The sequence below is a fragment of the Trachypithecus francoisi genome, unplaced genomic scaffold (assembly GCF_009764315.1).
Source record: "Trachypithecus francoisi isolate TF-2019V2 unplaced genomic scaffold, Tfra_2.0 Lachesis_group3, whole genome shotgun sequence".
Classification (NCBI taxonomy): Eukaryota; Metazoa; Chordata; class Mammalia; order Primates; family Cercopithecidae; genus Trachypithecus; species Trachypithecus francoisi.
The window spans coordinates 31,575,525-31,592,504 of record NW_022681468.1 but is presented as its reverse complement, the minus strand read 5'-3'; the positions used below and the strand labels follow the sequence as shown (position 1 = coordinate 31,592,504).

The 16,980-nt window shown below is 45.6% G+C and overlaps 3 protein-coding genes across 32 annotated transcripts in view; 2 read left to right on the top strand and 1 right to left on the bottom strand.

Moving 5' to 3' along the window:
* The window catches only part of FLVCR2 (FLVCR heme transporter 2), a 70,905-nt gene extending 67,642 nt beyond the window's left edge, over nucleotides 1-3,263 (top strand). For 4 of the 5 annotated variants that reach the window (XM_033187380.1, XM_033187379.1, XM_033187377.1 and 1 more), the window contains one exon: nucleotides 1,503-3,263. In XM_033187380.1, the coding sequence (XP_033043271.1) occupies nucleotides 1,503-1,574 (72 nt within the window). In that variant the 3' untranslated portion in view covers nucleotides 1,575-3,263. The remainder of the gene's footprint in view (nucleotides 1-1,502) is intronic. The other variant, XR_004431493.1, reaches the window with a different exon arrangement.
* Nucleotides 3,264-5,344: 2,081 nt separating this feature from the next.
* ERG28 (ergosterol biosynthesis 28 homolog) lies at nucleotides 5,345-16,219 on the bottom strand. Its single transcript, XM_033187375.1, has 5 exons — nucleotides 15,811-16,219; nucleotides 12,439-12,602; nucleotides 9,968-10,058; nucleotides 6,852-6,970; nucleotides 5,345-6,716 (listed from the first exon to the last, which is right to left on the bottom strand). Exons 2-5 carry the CDS (start codon nucleotides 12,569-12,571, stop codon nucleotides 6,637-6,639), a joined length of 423 nt encoding a protein of 140 aa, XP_033043266.1. The 5' UTR covers nucleotides 12,572-12,602; nucleotides 15,811-16,219; the 3' UTR covers nucleotides 5,345-6,636.
* A 17-nt stretch (nucleotides 16,220-16,236) lies between these two features.
* The window catches only part of TTLL5 (tubulin tyrosine ligase like 5), a 311,462-nt gene continuing 310,718 nt past the window's right edge, over nucleotides 16,237-16,980 (top strand). For 23 of the 26 annotated variants that reach the window (XR_004431492.1, XM_033187363.1, XM_033187359.1 and 20 more), the window contains exon 1: nucleotides 16,278-16,410. The gene's annotated coding sequence lies outside the window, so the exon portion shown is untranslated. Of the gene's footprint in view, nucleotides 16,605-16,980 lie in introns of all 26 variants that reach the window. The other 3 variants (XM_033187360.1, XM_033187367.1, XM_033187348.1) reach the window with 3 other exon arrangements.

Below are 16,980 nucleotides of genomic sequence, written 5' to 3'. Positions count from 1 at the left end.
GCTTCTGTCTTAGCCCTGTGCATGTCCTCTAGGCCTTGAGTAGCGTTGGCTGTGTGGTGCTGCACCTGTGCCCAAGGCCTTCTTGCGAATCAGAAGAACCTTTGAGGTCACAGACAAAGTACTTCTTAAAACAGTAGACAAAGGCCCAGGTTGGCAGCATGTACCTAGAGGCCCCACAGGATAATTTCTAGGTCATGTTTAGTTCCAAACCCACCTCAAAAGTATGACCTATAAGACTTTCTTGTAAATGATTCCTGTGCCATCCCTCCCCTAGAAAGCGAAAGCCATTGAGCTTACATATGCAATTATGCATACTGCCATGGGATCTGCTTCGTGTTCATTATGATGGTATTCCTCAGCCGGGCGCAGTGGCTCACGCCTGTAATCCCAGCACTTTGGGAGGCCAAAGCGAGTGGATCACCTGAGGTCAGGAGTTCGAGACCAGCCTGGCCAACATGGTGAAAACCTGTCTCTACTAAAAATACAAAAATTAGCTGGGCATGGTGGTGGGCACCTATAATCCCAGCTACTTGGGAGGCTGAGGCAGGAGAATCACTTGAACCTGGGAGGCAGAGGTTGCAGTGAGCCGAGATCGTGCCACTGCACTCCAGCCTAGGCAGAGAAGTGAGACTCCATCTAAAAATGAAATGAAATGAAATGAAATAAAATAAAAATAAAATGCCGGGCGCGGTGGCTCAAGCCTGTAATCCCAGCACTTTGGGAGGCCGAGACGTGCGGATCACGAGGTCAGGAGATCGAGACCATCCTGGCTAACACGGTGAAACCCTATCTCTACTAAAAAATACAAAAAAAAAAAAAACCCTAGCCGGGCGAGGTGGCAGGCGCCTGTAGTCCCAACTACTCGAGAGGCTGAGGCAGGAGAATGGCATAAACCCGGGAGGCGGAGCTTACAGTGAGCTGAGATCCGGCCACTGCACTCCAGCCTGGGCGACAGAGTGAGACTCCGTCTCAAAAAATAAATAAATAAATAAATTTTAAAAAAATAAAAATTAAAAATTAAAAAAAATAATAAAATAAAATAAAAAAGTATTCGTCATCCTGGGGCTGCCTCCAAATAGGGGTTGTTGGAAATTCCCAGGGAATCGCAGACCTGGCACTTTGGACAGTGATTTGATGGTTAGTCGAGGTGAGTTTTCAGCTGTCAGAACGAGGAGGGAAAAGGGCTTTGCTTCTGTTTCGGTCCTGAGAGTGAGCCTGGAAGAGTGACACTCAGAGCCGGATCATTTGTGGTGGCCTCGGCATCATAGAAAGCTTGCCCCTTTTCCCTCTGATGAGCTCATGAGGTTGGGTGGTGTGTGTTTGTGGGGATGTTTATGGCAGGGGCTGGTTGCTTCTTTTCTTGTTCCCTTTCTTGGCTCTCTGGGATGCTGAGTGGCCCCTGGCTCTTGTGTTCTCCACTGATTAGGCATGGCCAGGCAGCTGCTTCAGCCAGGGTGGAGTCCTGTGCCTTTACCCACAGGACTGCCTGTTTTGCTTTGTAGAAACTCCAAGAGGAGGAGGAGGAGAGCAACACCAGCAAAGTGCCCACTGCTGTGTCAGAGGATCATCTCTGAGAGGAAGGTGGTGACAACTCAGGGAACATGAACACCCCACCTTTTCCTTCGGCACGGCTCTCACTGCCAGCACAAAGGGCTTCGCTAGAGACGTTTTTGGAGGGAACCAGCGGGACTATTTGTGGCTTGGATGGCCTATTCCTCCTAGAACCCCCGTAAGAGCTTGGATGATTTAGTTGGAGAAAATTGTACCTATCACCAAATGCCCGTTTGATTCCCACCTCCACCCCCTTTTAGGTTATGGGAGTTGGTGTTGGGACAGGGTGACGGAGAATTATTGGAGTCAATCCTAGCTTAGTCTCTTGCCTTCCCTCTTTTCCTCCATCCATCATGGACAATGCCTGAAAAATTTTCACAGGAAGAAAGCTTATTCAGGATATTAACTTGAACTTTCCAGTGTCCTAAGAGCCTCTCATGAAGCCCAGTTCTAAGAAGTGGCAAGCTGCTCTGCCGGGGTGATCTCCTGGGTCATTGGACTGACTGCTCAAGTTCTGCGGGGGAGGAAGCACCACTAGAACAACTCCATCGGAACAGCTCCACCAGGACTTGTGGCCCTAAATTTTCCTGGCCTAACGGGGTCTGTCTCCAAACCCTCTTTCCTAAGAGCTGAGCAAACCAAACATCAATAAACTTGACAAAAGACTTTGTTGTGGCCATGATGGAGACACCTACACGGGAGGGCTACCTACCTAGGTGTGATGGTGCTGGGGGCTACCTTCTGAGTATATTAGTGGAGGCCCATATTTGGGAACTCTGGCAGCTTGAGTTGGGAATGGGAAGGTTCTTTTTTACAGAAGTACTTCCCCAGGGACTTCTGTGTGTCACAGTCACCTCTGATGCCTTTATCTCGATGCTGCATTGGGAATCTCAGCCATTAGCCCAAGTGCTTGTTTTATTCCAAGGCAAGGTAATCCCAGCCAACTTACTCTAACCTTTGCTGAAAACTAATCTTGATTCATTCCACTCTGACAAATCCAAAGCTGCTTCTGAGAGATAAGAGGGAAGGGATAGAAGGAAAGGTGCCCCTTGAAATGGGAATTGAGTCTGTTAGAATTAAAAGCTCATCTCACGTCTGCTGGGGACAGTATTTGCACCACCAACCCCTCTCCTCACCTGCTTTGAGCGATAATCTTTATCAGATATTCTAAACTTAAAGGGATTCCCTTTAAACCAACTCAAGCTGACCTTTCTTATCTAGCCTGCTGTTTGGCTGTACTCATGGGCTTTGATAATATCTCCTAAAAATGAGATTTTGGTAATTTCTCCTATGCATTGGGCAACTGCCATCGTGACCACTCTGCTGTCTTGCTCCATCCACTGCCCTGGCCTCAGCATATCAGGGCAGCCTGTGCTGGCTGCAGTACTGTGGTGCTTGGGCCGCTGCCTGAGAGGAGCTGTGTGTGTGTGTGTGTGTGTGTGTGTGTGTGTGTGTACAGATTCGAGGAATGGATGCAAGGAACGTGCTGTATGTAATAGAATAAAGAAGTTCATGCTTTTGGCAGAAGTAGTGAGTCAGTGTGGAAGAGAGGTGAGGGTGTGCTTCACTTTTTGATAAAGATGTTTACTCATCAACCCTTCAAAAGGTATTAACACAATGTTTACCAAACCTATTGCTTTATTTGAAAAACATAATTTGTGTTTTCTGTTTGTAAGATCAGATGTTTCGAGGCAATAAAAACGTCTCAGAAAGTGGTCTGCCTTATCATTTGGTGGGGCAGAGATGGCTCTTAGAAGTCCGTCAAGACTGTGCCATATTCCTGAGGTCCCTGTCTCAGGTATGGGGAAGGGCTGGGCTGGGGTGGGGGAGTGTGAGGCTAGAGGAGCAGCAACTGTGGCCTTCCACAGGAGCATCTCACTGTTGCCAGACCTTACCATCTGGGAGGGATTTTTTTTAAAGACAAGGCTGTAAAGGTTACTGTTTGCCTACATGGAGGGGCTGCAACTCAACATCCAGCACATGACCCTGACCTCTTTCCACGCTGTGTACACGCTGGAATGTGAGTGACTGCGGATGAGAGTCCACTGTTGTTCCTGGCTCTGCCTCAAAGGGTGGTTGAAATGTTTGTTCTCTGATTACTTCAGCTATGCACCAGCTTGCTGTGGCTGGGGCCCATGGTTCAGTCCCAGCAGCTGCGGTCCTGCGTTACCATTTTTCTTCCTAACTGTCCAACTTCCTGTTACTCATCCCTCCCCAGTTGTGATCCCCTTGTGCATGTTACTTGAATACGCTGCTACTGTCTGTGTGCTGTACCTTTTTTCCCTAGAGAGTTGTACCGGGCCTATGGCATTCTAGCACCGTATCTATTAGCAATTCTTAGCTGAGGAACAATATTATGATTCTATTTTAAATGATCTAGGAAGGGACCCAAGCCTGGGCTGTTAAGAAATCTAATATCCATAGTGTCTGCTAAATACTCTAACTATACATCTCTTTAGATCCTTTGGGGCCCTGCCTTTACTAATCTGGAATCACTTTTTTTTTTTTTGAGATGGTGTCTCGTTCTGTTGCCAGGCTGGAGTGCAATGGTGCGATCTTGGCTCACTGCAACCTCTGCCTCCCTGGTTCGAGCGATTCTCCTGTCTCAGCCTCCCCAGTAGCTGGGACTACAGGCATGTGCCACCATGCCCAGCTAATTTTTATATTTTTAGTAGAGACGGGTTTCACCATGTTGGCCAGGATGGTCTCGATCTCTTGACCACGTGATCCGCCCGCCTCAGCCTCCCAAAGTGCTGGGATTACAGGTGTGAGCCACCACGCTCGGCCAGGGAATCACATTTCTATGACGCATGCTCAGAGGACCTAAATCATCCAATGTTTTCATTCACTCCTTTCATAAGAGGTCTTCATGTGGATCTGTGTTCAAACGTTAACTGTCATCACTGCTTTTCTTACTGCCTCCTAACAATATAGCTGGCAAGTAAAGAAAAGATAGTTCTTACTATTGAGATGTTTTTCTAGACACAGTGTTCTGGGCATACGACGCCTGGAATTTCTGCAACCAACTTTGGTACCATAAAAGAGGTTAGCCTGAGGATGCCAGCACAGATAGGTAGTGCTGAAAGAATCAGGAAGAAATGGAGCTAGTCTTGATCAAACCCTTCCTGAAGCTTATAATCTTGTAATTTTTCAGTTATATGAGCCAGTTATCTTTATTGTTTAAGCTAGTTTAAAGCAGGTTTTGTCTTTTCACCTAAAGAGCCTTAACTGATGAGAATTCCCAACATATTTAAGTGTAAACATCAAGCTTCTTATCACACACTTAACAAGCCCCCTGCCTCCCTTTCTGACCTTTTCTTTCACTTCCTAACTCTTCACCATGCTGTGATTATATAGATCTTACTCCTTGAAAAATACTATTTCTACCTTCCAGTTGCTCCTCCCTCTGCTCTAACAGCCTGCTCCATATCTTAAGACATTTGACTCCTGGGCATTCAAGTCTCAGTTCAAATCTCACCTCTTAGCCTGGGCAACATAGTGAGACCCCATCTTTTCCCACCCCCCAAAATATTAGCTGGGTGTGATGGTGCACATTTGTAGTCCCAGCTACTTGGGAAGCTGAGGCAGGAGGATCACTTGAGTCCAGGAAGTTGAGCTGCAGTGAGGTGTGATTGTGCCACTGCACTCCAGCCTGGGTGACAGAGTGAAACCCTGTCTCTAAAAAACAAAAAAATCCCATCTCCCCAGGGAGGACTTTCTGATGATAATTTATGTTCCCCAATGCCCACCCCACATTCCTTCTTGACCAAAATACCTTGTGTTTGTCAGAGTTCTTATCACTATTTGAAGTTCTTTATTCATATATTGGCTTGTTGATTCTGTTACCTTGACTACAATGTAAGACCCACAGGGCAGGGGCATTGCTTGTGTTGTTCATTTCTCTTTCCCAAATGTCTGGTATGGAGAAGTACTCAACAAATATTTGCTGAAATAGCAATGGCCTTTTGGATACATACACTGTGTATGAGGGTCCAGCTGGGGGAGGCCCTCTGGGTAGGGTATAAGAGCAACTGTCCATTCCAGTGCATTCTCCTCGGGGTTTAGTTGTCTTCTTCCCATGTCATGCAGTTATTTCATCTACGCTGCCTAGTTCTATTTTTTTGTCTCTGCTCTCTCAAGAATCTGTTTCTTCTTTAGGAGGAAACAAGAAAGGGCACTTAGTGTTTAGTTGTGAACGCAGAATCTTGAAGGTGCGAAAAAAGATTTGACTTCAAGAATACAAGAGGAATGAGCAAATGACAGTAAGGAGCTGGAGGCAGCCAGGCTGACCTGTGTCTTGAGCTGTCCTACTCACTATGGTGTATTCAATCAGGCATAAAGCTGTGATTCTCCTAGAGCTCAGAGAAGGCAGCCGTGCTCTTGTCTTAGCAGAGGTCAAAGTACAAGGACTGATCAGAGCAGAGGGTTTTTCTATTTATTACAAAAGTTGTTACACAAATACAGCTGACCAGAAGGTCTAAAAACAGCCCAGACTCTTCCATCCCTCATGCATCTGTAGACAGAGGGAGAGCCATGGTCTTGCTCACACACAAGGGAGCCCTTCTTAGAAGAACTGCCTGTCCCTTGGAAGGTTCAGAGTCTTGGGTCCAGCAGCAGAGAGGAGCCCAACGTGCGTGGACAACCCCTTGAGGCAGCCCTTGGTCACAGCTGCTCTGGGTGGGCAGCGGGTTTAAGTTTCATAGTTCACATGTTCCCACCACACAAGTCAAATCAAGGCATGAAAATAAAAGGGAAAAAGGGGAAGGCTGGAAACGGGAATCCTGGAAAGAGGCTGCAGGTGGGGGAAGGAGACACAGTGGGTTTCCGAGGAGCTGTCAATTTCTTGACTTGGATGGAGTTATATAGTATTCACTTTAAAATTATTCTTTAAATTGTACATACATGTTATATACTTTTCTGTATGCGTATCTTTAAATTTTAAAAATTAAAAATAAAAAAGAGGCTAAAAGTGAATAAAGGGGCTGATGATGGAACAGAAAAGAAGAAATTAAAGAGGAGAGACGATGAAGGAAGAAGATGGCCAAGGCAGAAGACGATAAAGTCCCGGAGGTGGTAATGCTGGCCTCAGTTTCTCTTCTTCTGTCTGGATACTGGTTCTACTTCTAGGTACTGGAGCCCGACTAGCATACCCAGGATGGAGAAACCTTAAATACAGAGGAAAGATTAGTGACTGACACAAATACAGCACCTTTTTTTCCCTCTCTCCTGTGTCCACCCTCTGTACTAGCTCTCGAGCTGGGACAGTTCCTATAGGAGGTCTAGGGTGGTTGGATGCTTACTTGCCACCATCAGAGGGGCCAGGACGCCAATTGTGGGAGCTGCAGTTCCATAGACAAACAACTCAGAGAGGAAATGCCCCAGGGCGAGGAGGAAGGTCCAGAGTGTGATGTGATAGAGCCTACAAGGAAGCAGACAGAAATGGGAACCAAAGTTACTATTTGTTCAGAACAGAGGAAAATGATCAGACTTGATAAATACAAATAAGAACCCAGGATGTGATTCAGGCTTAAAAGAAAGGACACTTGTTCCTGAGGAAGACCTGGTTATTTGATCACACCAATATTCTCATCTAGGGCAAAACTGAAGGTGTCAACTGCTAAACTGAGAGGAGAATGGTTCGGGCACCCGGAGTGAACGTCCAAGTCTCAGCAAAGTGGTGAACTCAGCTATAGTAAAGCAGAGCCTGAATTATGACAATCCCAGGCAGTGTAGACAACTTTGGATCCAGCATGCTTACATATTCTATTTATCCAAATTGGTTGACTCTGCAGTCTAATCCCATCTGGCAGGCGTCTGGCCACGCATTTGTTGGTGTTTATGTGATGGATGCCACAGAATGAATGGCTTCATGAGGAGTAAGGAGCAAGGATACCTCTGGGGCTTTTAGATGCTCTTGAAATATACGTTGGTTACTTTGTGTTTTAGCCTAGAAAAGCAGTCACATTGAGGACATGGTGACAACCTCATGGGAAGAGAACTTGTTTTTCAGCTTTGACGATAAGGTAGAGAAGAGTCAGGCTACTAGGTGACTGACCACTTTGTTTGCTGACATCTTTTTTTTAGGTATAAAATTTTTTTAAATTATGAAATACCTCACACATACAAAAAATTTACCGAACACTGTAATGAACATCAATGCAACCAACACCCAGCTCCCTCAGATCTTAACCTCTTGAGACTTTGTTTCAGAGACTCTTTTCTAAGAAATACAGACTTACAGAGTAGAGTTAAAGCATCCTGTGTATCCTTATCCTGCTCTGAGCCTGTTCTCCCTCACCCCCACAAGTAACTGGTATCTTACATTTGATTTGTATCTCTCCTGTGCATGTTTGTATACTTTTTTTTTTTTTTTTTTTTTGAGGCAGACTCTTGCTCTGTCTCTCAGGCTGGAGTGCAGTGGCACAATCTCGGCTCACTGCAACTTCCGCCTCTTGGGTTCAAGCAATTCTCCTGCCTCAGCCTCCCAGAGTAGTTGGGACTACAGGTGCATGCCACCATGCCCAGCTAATTTTTGTATTTTTAGTAGAGATGGGGTTTTGCCATGTTGGCCAGGCTGGTCTCAAACTCCCGGCCTCAAGTGATTGATCTGCCTGCCTTGGCCTCCCAAAGTCCTGGGATTACAGGTGGGAGCCACCGTGCCTGGCCCATTTGGAAACAAGTATGTATGTGTGTTGACTTTCAGTCTCCAGTTAGGGAGGGAATAGGATCAGAATGCACATCAGAAGTGAATGGATCAAAGTCCTAGGCTAGAAAGGGCTGGAAACAGAAGTCAGCATTTGCAGCTGTCCTGTGTGGGCAGAGGGGAAAGTAAATGGTAACTGAGATAAAGATAAGTCTGGGTTAGGCCAGGCATGGTGGCTCAAGCCTGTAATCCCAGCACTTTGGGAGGCCGAGGTAGGCGGATCACGAAGTCAGGAGTTTGAGATCAGCCTGGCCAACATGGGGAGACCCTGTCTCTACTAAAAATACAAAAATTAGCTGGGCGTGGAGGTGCGTGCCTGTAATCCCAGCTACTAGGGAGCCTGAGCCAGAAGAATGGCTTGAACTCAGGAGGTGGAGGCTGAAAGGAGCTGAGATTATACCACTGCACTCCAGCTTGGCTGACAGAGCAAGACTCTGTCTCAAAAAAAAAAAAAAAAAGATAAGTCTGGGTTGTCTTTGCTCACTTCAAAAGCACAACAAGCAAAAGAGATATCCCTTATACTCATCAGCAATCCTTCTTCATGGTACAGGTCTTTAAAATGATTATTCAACCCTCCATTCCTCTTAGTCACCCTGAGAGGTAGAACAGGTATCTATTCTCATTTTATGGATGAAGTGGCCAAGGTGCAAGCAAGGTGAATAATGGACTTGCCACTGCAAAGCTAGTTACCAACAAAACTGGGGCCAGAACTAAACACACTGCTTCCAAAAGTATGTGTCAATCTAGGACAAGTAAACTGTAGTTTCAAGTTTGGAAAAAAAAAAAAAAATAAGGTTGAAGAGATCAAAGGGCTAATAGCCCTGCTTCAAATCTCACTTAAGTCAGTCTTTCTTTAAACTAATTGGATCTCTAATATTTAGATGTGCAAAATCAGGAATTAAAATCATGACCTCCAGGGCTGCTAAGAAGAGACTTAATCAAGATCATGTAGATAAAAGCTGGCATAATAAGAGGAGGTCAATAAATATCAGCGTGTCCTGTTTCCCCAGATGCCAAGAGCCTGAATAAGACAGAAAAACATCTTAATGTGAAGCTGGCATTCTGACAGCCTCCCTTGGTGACCTGAACAAACTGTTTTCACCTAGATTGTGATGATGACTCTTGCTGGGAAGAAAGCTTGAGCCCCCTCCAGTGGCCAGAGCCGGTTACGGCTTCTGATTGCCTGCAATTGTTCCACCGTGGTCTGTTTGAGTACCCAAGACAGGTAGAATTCAGGAGCCCCAGCTTCTCTTTCACCCTCACCTGCTGACGCTGCATACACATACAACGGTTTACTTGTGGGTTCCTCTTTTTTCATGGATCGTGATTTCTGTTCATTCCTGCTTCTTAAGGAGGAATGTGAGAAAGGTAAGTGTGGGTGGCTACTCTAAAAAGAGCACATCACTCTACTTCTTCAGTAGAAGAAAGGCTGATTCTTTCGTAAAGAAGTGGAGGGGCACGATGCAGGCCACTGGATAACGGCCTGCCAGTTTGCTATGTCAGTTCCAGAGAATTTTCAGACTTTAATGAAGACCTGTTAGGTCTATTATGTTTTCTAGGCTTGGAGGGAATGTAATCTATGAGTATTTTGTTATCCACATTCTAAGCTAATGCATTAAAATGATTAACAGTTCCCATTACTCAAAGTAACAGGTACGCCTCACATCTGATTTCCAACAAAAGGATGCTAAAGCTCTTCCTTCCCTTACATACGTCTTGTTGTGAATGTCAATGGCACAGAGGCAGCGAATCACCGATGAGAGCAGCGTCCAGATCCCAAAGGTCCGAGCTTGGAGGCCATTCACTGTGTAGCAGAAAAAAGCAAGAGTGTTGAGAAGGGGAGGTTTGGGGTTCCTTCCAAACTCCTCCTATTTCACTGGTGGTTCATGGGAGGTAGGGAGCTGGACCTGACCTCTCTGTGGCTGGCAGGATGGAGGTCCTGGTGGCAGCATGGGAATTAGAAGGAATTCCAGAATGAGAACTTCTCAGATTCTCTTCGAATGTCTACAGTTGGAAGGCAAGTTCCAAGAGTGAAAACCCACAAAGAGCCCAGTTAGGCAAATAACTCCTAGATATAGTAATTTATCCCTTCTGTCCTGGAAGCCAAGACAGTCTGGATCAGGACAGGTTTTGGGGAATGTTGTAGAGACTGATCTGGAAATACAAGATGCCCAGGAGGCCAGTAGACTTTCAAGGCTGATCCGGGAGAGAACTCAGAGATACTGGGGACCAATTTAGATGCCCACATATCATCTTTAACATATGTGAGTGCTTGGGTCTCTTCCTGCATCCAGATCTATGCTGTTGGATGAACCAATACCAGGCTGGTTTCCTGTATGCATGGCAGTGGGACAAAGCACTGTTTCTTTGTTGCTTGCTGGGGGCACCCTGCTCTTGGTAGCTTTGTTCTGACATTGCTGTATTAAGTATCTTGCCCTGAAAGTATGGGTCATATTCCACCATAACAGTGGTTCTTGACTCTGGACATTTATTACAGTCAACTGAGGCAGTTTTATAAAATTACAAGGCCTGGGTACCAGACCAACTATACGTATTCTCTGGAGGAGGGTCCCAGGCATAAGTATTTTCTAGAAACTCCCTGCTTGGGTGATTTCAATGCAAAACCATTGAGCTAAGGCATCCAGTGGCTCGGGGATGCCAAAACAGTGGAGGATACTTCCTTTGCTGGTCTACTGCCCGCTGAATGAGATAACTTTTACGGGACGAAATTGACAACTGAAAGGTCTACTAATGTTTACTTAGGCTTTAAGGAGTTTTCCAGCCTTTGGAAAACCAGACAGCTCTCCCAAATTCAGAATACTGAAGACCATTAGATGGTAGTGAGAAAAACTTCCGTATGCCAACCAAATATCTAGCATTCGCCCTGGATAGCTACCTTCTTTATAAACCAATTTGATAGCTTTTCTTATGAGAAGACTGAGGACTTTTCTCTAGTTAAGAGTACTCAACCAGCCCTAACCCGATTAGGTATGAGGTGAAATTCTGTGGGACACTTTAGAGCACTGCCACGTTCAGAAGAGTACCATGAAGGCCCCTAGATCACAAGGGAGATGGCGGCTTCAACTTCTGTGCTGGCTGAACACACACACATACACACACACACACACACACACACACATACACACAAAGTTCTGCTCAGCTATATGCCCTTAAGTCACATGACCTCTGGACTTCTTTGCCTCAACTTTAAACTCAAAGGGCTAGACCAGATGACCTCTAAAAATCTGTGAATCTGTATAGTGTTCCATGACCACCTGAGGGCAGCATTTGAAGGTGAAAAGATTGAATTATTCTGCTCACTTTCCCAGGTTCTTTACTCTCATTATATTTGAGCTTTGCTTAAAATGAGCCTTAGCCTACTTAATTTCATTTTATACTCAGACACTGCAGAAAAACGAGCTAGGTCAGAGCCTGAATCTGGGTTAGCTATAAATGTGACACAGAATTGTCATCTGCTGTGAAACAGTGCTGCAGCTTAAACTACCCCACACACCAGCGTGATGAAGTGCAAGCTGAAACGGACAAACACTCTCAGCAGAGAGGCTCAGGAAGCCAGGAAAGGCTGCCATGGGCCTTCTTAAGTTTCATTTTGGGAGACCAACTGGAAGGGATTTTAAATATTTTCTCAGGGACTATGTCATGGAAGACCTTGAATTAATAACTCTCCATCTGTAACATGGAATATGAGTCATGTAAGCCCTAACCTGATTCTGAAGAGGGCTTTGAGATCTATGTAAAGCTTCTTTATGGCTTTCTAGTGAGGTATCACAGAGTCACCAAGTAAGTCTATTTCCTCACTTGCCCTTATAATGTTTTTTTTTTTTTTTTTTTTAAATACACGAATTGCCCAGGGTAGTGTAAAATGAATGAAAAGTATTCAGAGAAGCTTGGGGGAAAAAGGGTCAAGTGCTCACCACAAAGTCTATTACTCCAGTGGCTGCCAAAGGCTAGCTAAGGCAGCAAGACAGCATCACAATTATCTGGGAAGTTTTTCAGCAACTGGATTCCTGAGCTCCACCCAGGTTCAATAAATAGGTTCGGTGAGGGAAATGGGTACCTGTGTTTTTTGAAGTTTGCTAGGTTATTCTGATGTACAGCCTGGCTTGGGAACCACAGCATAGGGCCAGTCCTACAAAGGATGCAGAAATTCTTTGATTTCTTACCAAGGTTTGGCTTGCCAGTGTACAGCTTTTCATAGAGAAAGGTGTGGTCTCGGAAGCTCTGCAGCGTGTTCCCCATGGCTATGATGGACACCATAACCAGCCAACTTCTTAACACATTCAGGAAACGGCTCATGACTCCCCTCAAATGTGGGAGGGCTTTTTGCCTTGGAAACAAAGGCAGAGGACATGAGACAATGAGGGCCAGTCTATGTTAACCATAAGCAGGAAGGGAGGAAGAATGAAGCAGGCCAAAAAAAGATATTTAGTCACACTAATAGTGGTGAATGAACAGTATACTTTGCAATAAGTGGCACAGTACTTGTCTTTGTCTAAGCAATTTCTCCAAAATATTACCCTAAATCAGAGCTCCTTTTTCTGGGTTGGAATCAGTCCTCTATCTTTACTTCTATACCTTCACGTTTTCATGCCATTCCTTTGTAATGCAAGTAGTTCAAAGGTGATTATAACTATACTCACAGACACCTGCCAGGCTATTGATGACAGATTCTTCCAAGCCTATGGAACTTTATACATTTGAGTGGGACTTACGGTGTGAGGTCACTATTTACAGCCCTAGGTTTTCTGGACTCTGGTTCTCAGGTATACCATGCTCCATAAACTAGAAGAACAATCTAAAAGTTAAAAATAAACTGCTGTGTGTCAACTCAAAATAAAATCCTAAGCCCACCACGGACTGAACAGAGGCCCTCTTGGCCTAGGGGACCCCAGAAAAATCCTAAAACTGAGCCCCTAGCCATGACGAGATGGGAGGTCTGACATGCCCTGTTATATCCCTTCCTTTTTCAGGTTTAGAGACAGCAACTTACCAGCATTAAAGTTAAAATAGAGATCATAAGAATGACAGAACAGATTCTTTGTGCAATAAGGTACCAATTTATAAACAAGACCTAAGGCCATGCCAGGCAAGGGTTAAGTCACACACTCCCACATTTAAAGAATAAAACTTATATTCTGCCACAAGGTTTTTTTTTCGCCAGCAGCTAGACAAGCACTGGCTTGAGATAAGCAACATTAAAACAACTACAGCTCATCTAGCTCACAGAGGCTGACTACATGACCCCTATTCCACCAGCTATAACTACACTTTTGATTGGACAAGAGACTGATTTCAGTAACTTTCTCCAGATAAGACCACCAACCATGGACTGCTCCTGGCCAGTATAGCAAGATCACACACTTGAGTGTCTTGGTGTCCTGAAAAGACTTTTTGACGCATAGAGCCTAGGTGTGATAGACTTAAATGTTAGGTCTCTACTCCAAAGTGAACAGAGGTCATATGTGGTTACACATGATTGTTCAATATGCACGTGTCAGGACCACCTTCAGGAATATTCATAGTTCCTCCTGTAAGCTGTTGAACATGTATGTTTAGCCAACCTGTTCAGCATAAAGCTCTACCCCAAACCCTTCTCCTTCAAAGCACCTGTCTCTGATCTTAGTGGGAGGCACTCTTCCCTGTTGGGCAGCTGTAACCCTTTGCAAGAGATAAAGCCTCTTTTCTTTTTCCAAATTTATAAATTGTGCGTGTTTAAGTTAACATGTGACTTTAGGACTAGTAAGAAAATTATATAGTGAAGGAAACAGCCATCTTGGTGTTGGGCTGCAAGATAATAACAAGTTTCAGTCATTGAGCACTTACACCATGAACTGTGCCAAGCACCTAAAACATATTACCATTTAATCTTCACAGTGAGATAGGCAGGCACTATTAATATTTCCATCTTACAGATGAGGGCTGGAACGGAGAGGTTAAACAAGTTTCTTAAGGTCACACAGCAAAGTCGGCAGAGTTGAGATAAGAATCATGGTCTGTTGGACTGCTGCAGTGCTACCTCACTGTTTGAGATTATTTTAATGAAGTTCCCATTTTTTGATAAAGAAAAGCATACCATATCCTCTTCTGTCTTCAAGTTGTATAGAAAATACAATTAGATTACATACTTTTTATTTTTTAATTTATTATTATTATTATTGAGACAGGGTCTTGCTCTGTCACACAGGCTGGAGTGCAGTGGCATGGTCATGGCTCATTGCAGCCTCGAAATCAAAGGTTTAAGTGATTTGCTCACCTCAACCTCTCCACTTGGGCTCAAGTGATTCACTCACCTTGGCCTCGCCTCCCAAAGTGCTGGGATTACAGGTGTGAGCTACAGCACCCAGCCTTTTTTTTTTTTTTTTTTAAGGCTTAGATCAACTCTTGTTGAGTAGTAATTTCAGTTAGTCTGATTTAAATAAAACCAAAATAGATAAATAATCTAATAATGGAATGACTTTTTCCCATCCTCATTATTATTTTCTCAGTCCATGGTTTATCTGTTGTCAGGTTAACCTCTTGGGCCTGAAGTGGTAATAAACTAACAGGCTTTTTCTGTCACTTTGGCAATATAAATTTCAGTATTGTTCTATGTTACCCAGTGAGATAGATATTACAGTCAGCAATGGTCCAAGGCAGTGTGAAACACCCTCCCCCCCCCCCCAAAAAAGCAATAAAGAGATCTAGAGAAGGAAGGGTGAATTGATGAGCCCTTCAGGGAGAGCTGATCACAAAGGTGGTCTCTGTCCAAGACTGAGGGTCTACTGGATATCATAGGCCATTATCACTTGGGCCAAGATCCACCTATCCTCTTTATTTTCTCACCCTTTCTCAAGAGGAGACTCCTCCAGGGTTTAGAAAAGCTGCATGAATGCACCTCTCCACTTTTCTGCACAAGTACGCCTTCCATTTCACAGAAGCTCTTAGAAATCCCAACAGATAGCTGATGAGGACAGAACCTGAGCACTTCTGAATTGCTCTGCCAATTTCTCAACCTAATTTCCCTAAAGCTTTAGGGCCTCCTAGAGTGTATATAACATCTATTTCCAAATTTTGTCCTGGCCCTGGCCCAGTCCAGCCAAGCCCAACCCAGCCCAGCCCAGCATAGGTGTGCTGTTAAAACTTAATCAGGAGAGAGGGATTCTTATCTTGGCCCTACCACTCAGTAGCTGTGTGACCCTGGGCAAGTCATTTGCACTTTTCAGTCTCGGTTTCCTCATCTGCAAAATGGAGATAGAAATATCAACCCGAAGGGTTATTGTAAGAATCATATGAGAAAAAGTGAAGGCTCTTTGTACAGTGCTAGGCTTATAGTGGCTGCTCATTCGCTCATCCATTCCTTCTTTCCTTGAATTCACCAGCCTTCTCCATCTTCCTGGCTCCCCCTTGTCATCGCCTCTCGAACCCTTTTCCCCCCAAAAGGTTGCCTTCCAGGTATCTTCCTTCCATCTCACCTCTATTTTTCCAGATTCTCCGATCCTCTCAATCAGAAGCAACACAGACACTTACACCCCTCTTCTCCCCCATATTCTCCTTACCTGGCGACCGGACCCCCAGCACAGCAGTGGCAGCAGCAGCCGCCGCAAACAAGCTCCCCCAGAACAGCTCCAGCCGGGAGTCCACCTGAGCCATTTGCCCCCACCCCCTCCCTCAGCCCTGCTCCAGGATTGGGTCGTTTCCTTTAGTCCTCTCTCTGATTGGCTGTCCCGGTTTTGCCCGAGCAGGAGATGGGGAGTGAACCCCTTTACTGCCAATCAGCGGTTGCCGCTGCCTAAGCCTCTCCCCAGGTACGCCGCTCACGCCGTAAACCCTCCCGTTGGACCTAGCGGAACTCCGGGTTTGGATCAACCTCTTAGGGGCGGAGAAAAAAACAGCGGAAAAAAAAAAAAGACTCTTTCTGCTGAGGGCAGGGCTCTGCGCCCGCGCTGCGCGGCGGTGACGACATTCGCCCGCGTCCGCAGCTGAGCGTTATCAGCGCCTGCGCAGTGGCTCCCAGCGGGCGGTTGCTTGTTGGTTGTTGTAGTAACCGGGGAAGCGCCGTCGGCGGCTGACCTGAGCCTTGCTGGGGAAGGAAGAGGGAGGTAGGCGCAGAGCGTGGTCCACGCCTACTCGCCCCGAACCATGGGAAGATGAGACAGGTAAACGCCTGCTCCGGCGCGCATCCCTACCCTAGGGAGGAGCGTTCCCGGGTCCAGGCTGGAGGTGGCCGCCGCACTTCCCGCTCAGAGCCCGGGAGTAGCTGTTGGCTTCCGGGCGCGCCGCGTTGATTCGCGGCAGCGGGGTCGTACTGTCCTTTCCGGGGGGAACATCTGCGGACCTCCGTGGAATTGGGGTGAGCTGGGTTTGGGGCTGAGAAGCAGATTCCTTTAGGGCGAGGAGTGTCCTTAGGCTAGTGTCTTTAATCTTCCGATCGACCTGTTTCTCCCCGCTCTGCAGGCAGCCTAGGAAAGGTTGGCATCCCTTCCCGTTTAGAGGTTTTGTTTAAACTTAAAGGACTTCCCAACATTTTGGGAAAGATTAAGAAATCCCCTTGAGAATCCCCTGAAGAAAGCCATTGAAGTCGTTAGACATTGCCCACTGCGCCGAAGATCATTATCGGGGTCGGTTTTTTTTTGTTTTTTGTCTGATTTACAGTCTCATCGTATTTATGAATGTATGGAAAAGTTAAGAAGGATTGACAGCAAGTAATTATCGCTGAGTAATGGGAT

Bases quoted from the DNA above. Each gene is read 5' to 3' on its own strand.
- ERG28 (XM_033187375.1), bottom strand. From the start codon at position 12,571: ATGAGCCGTTTCCTGAATGTGTTAAGAAGTTGGCTGGTTATGGTGTCC. The intron at 6,971-9,967 runs GTATGTAAGGGA...GCTTCCTTGTAG, and splicing joins ATTGACATTCACAACAAGAC to GCTCTATCACATCACACTCT. The intron at 6,717-6,851 runs GTAAGCATCCAA...TCTGTATTTAAG, and splicing joins GGCCCCTCTGATGGTGGCAA to GTTTCTCCATCCTGGGTATG.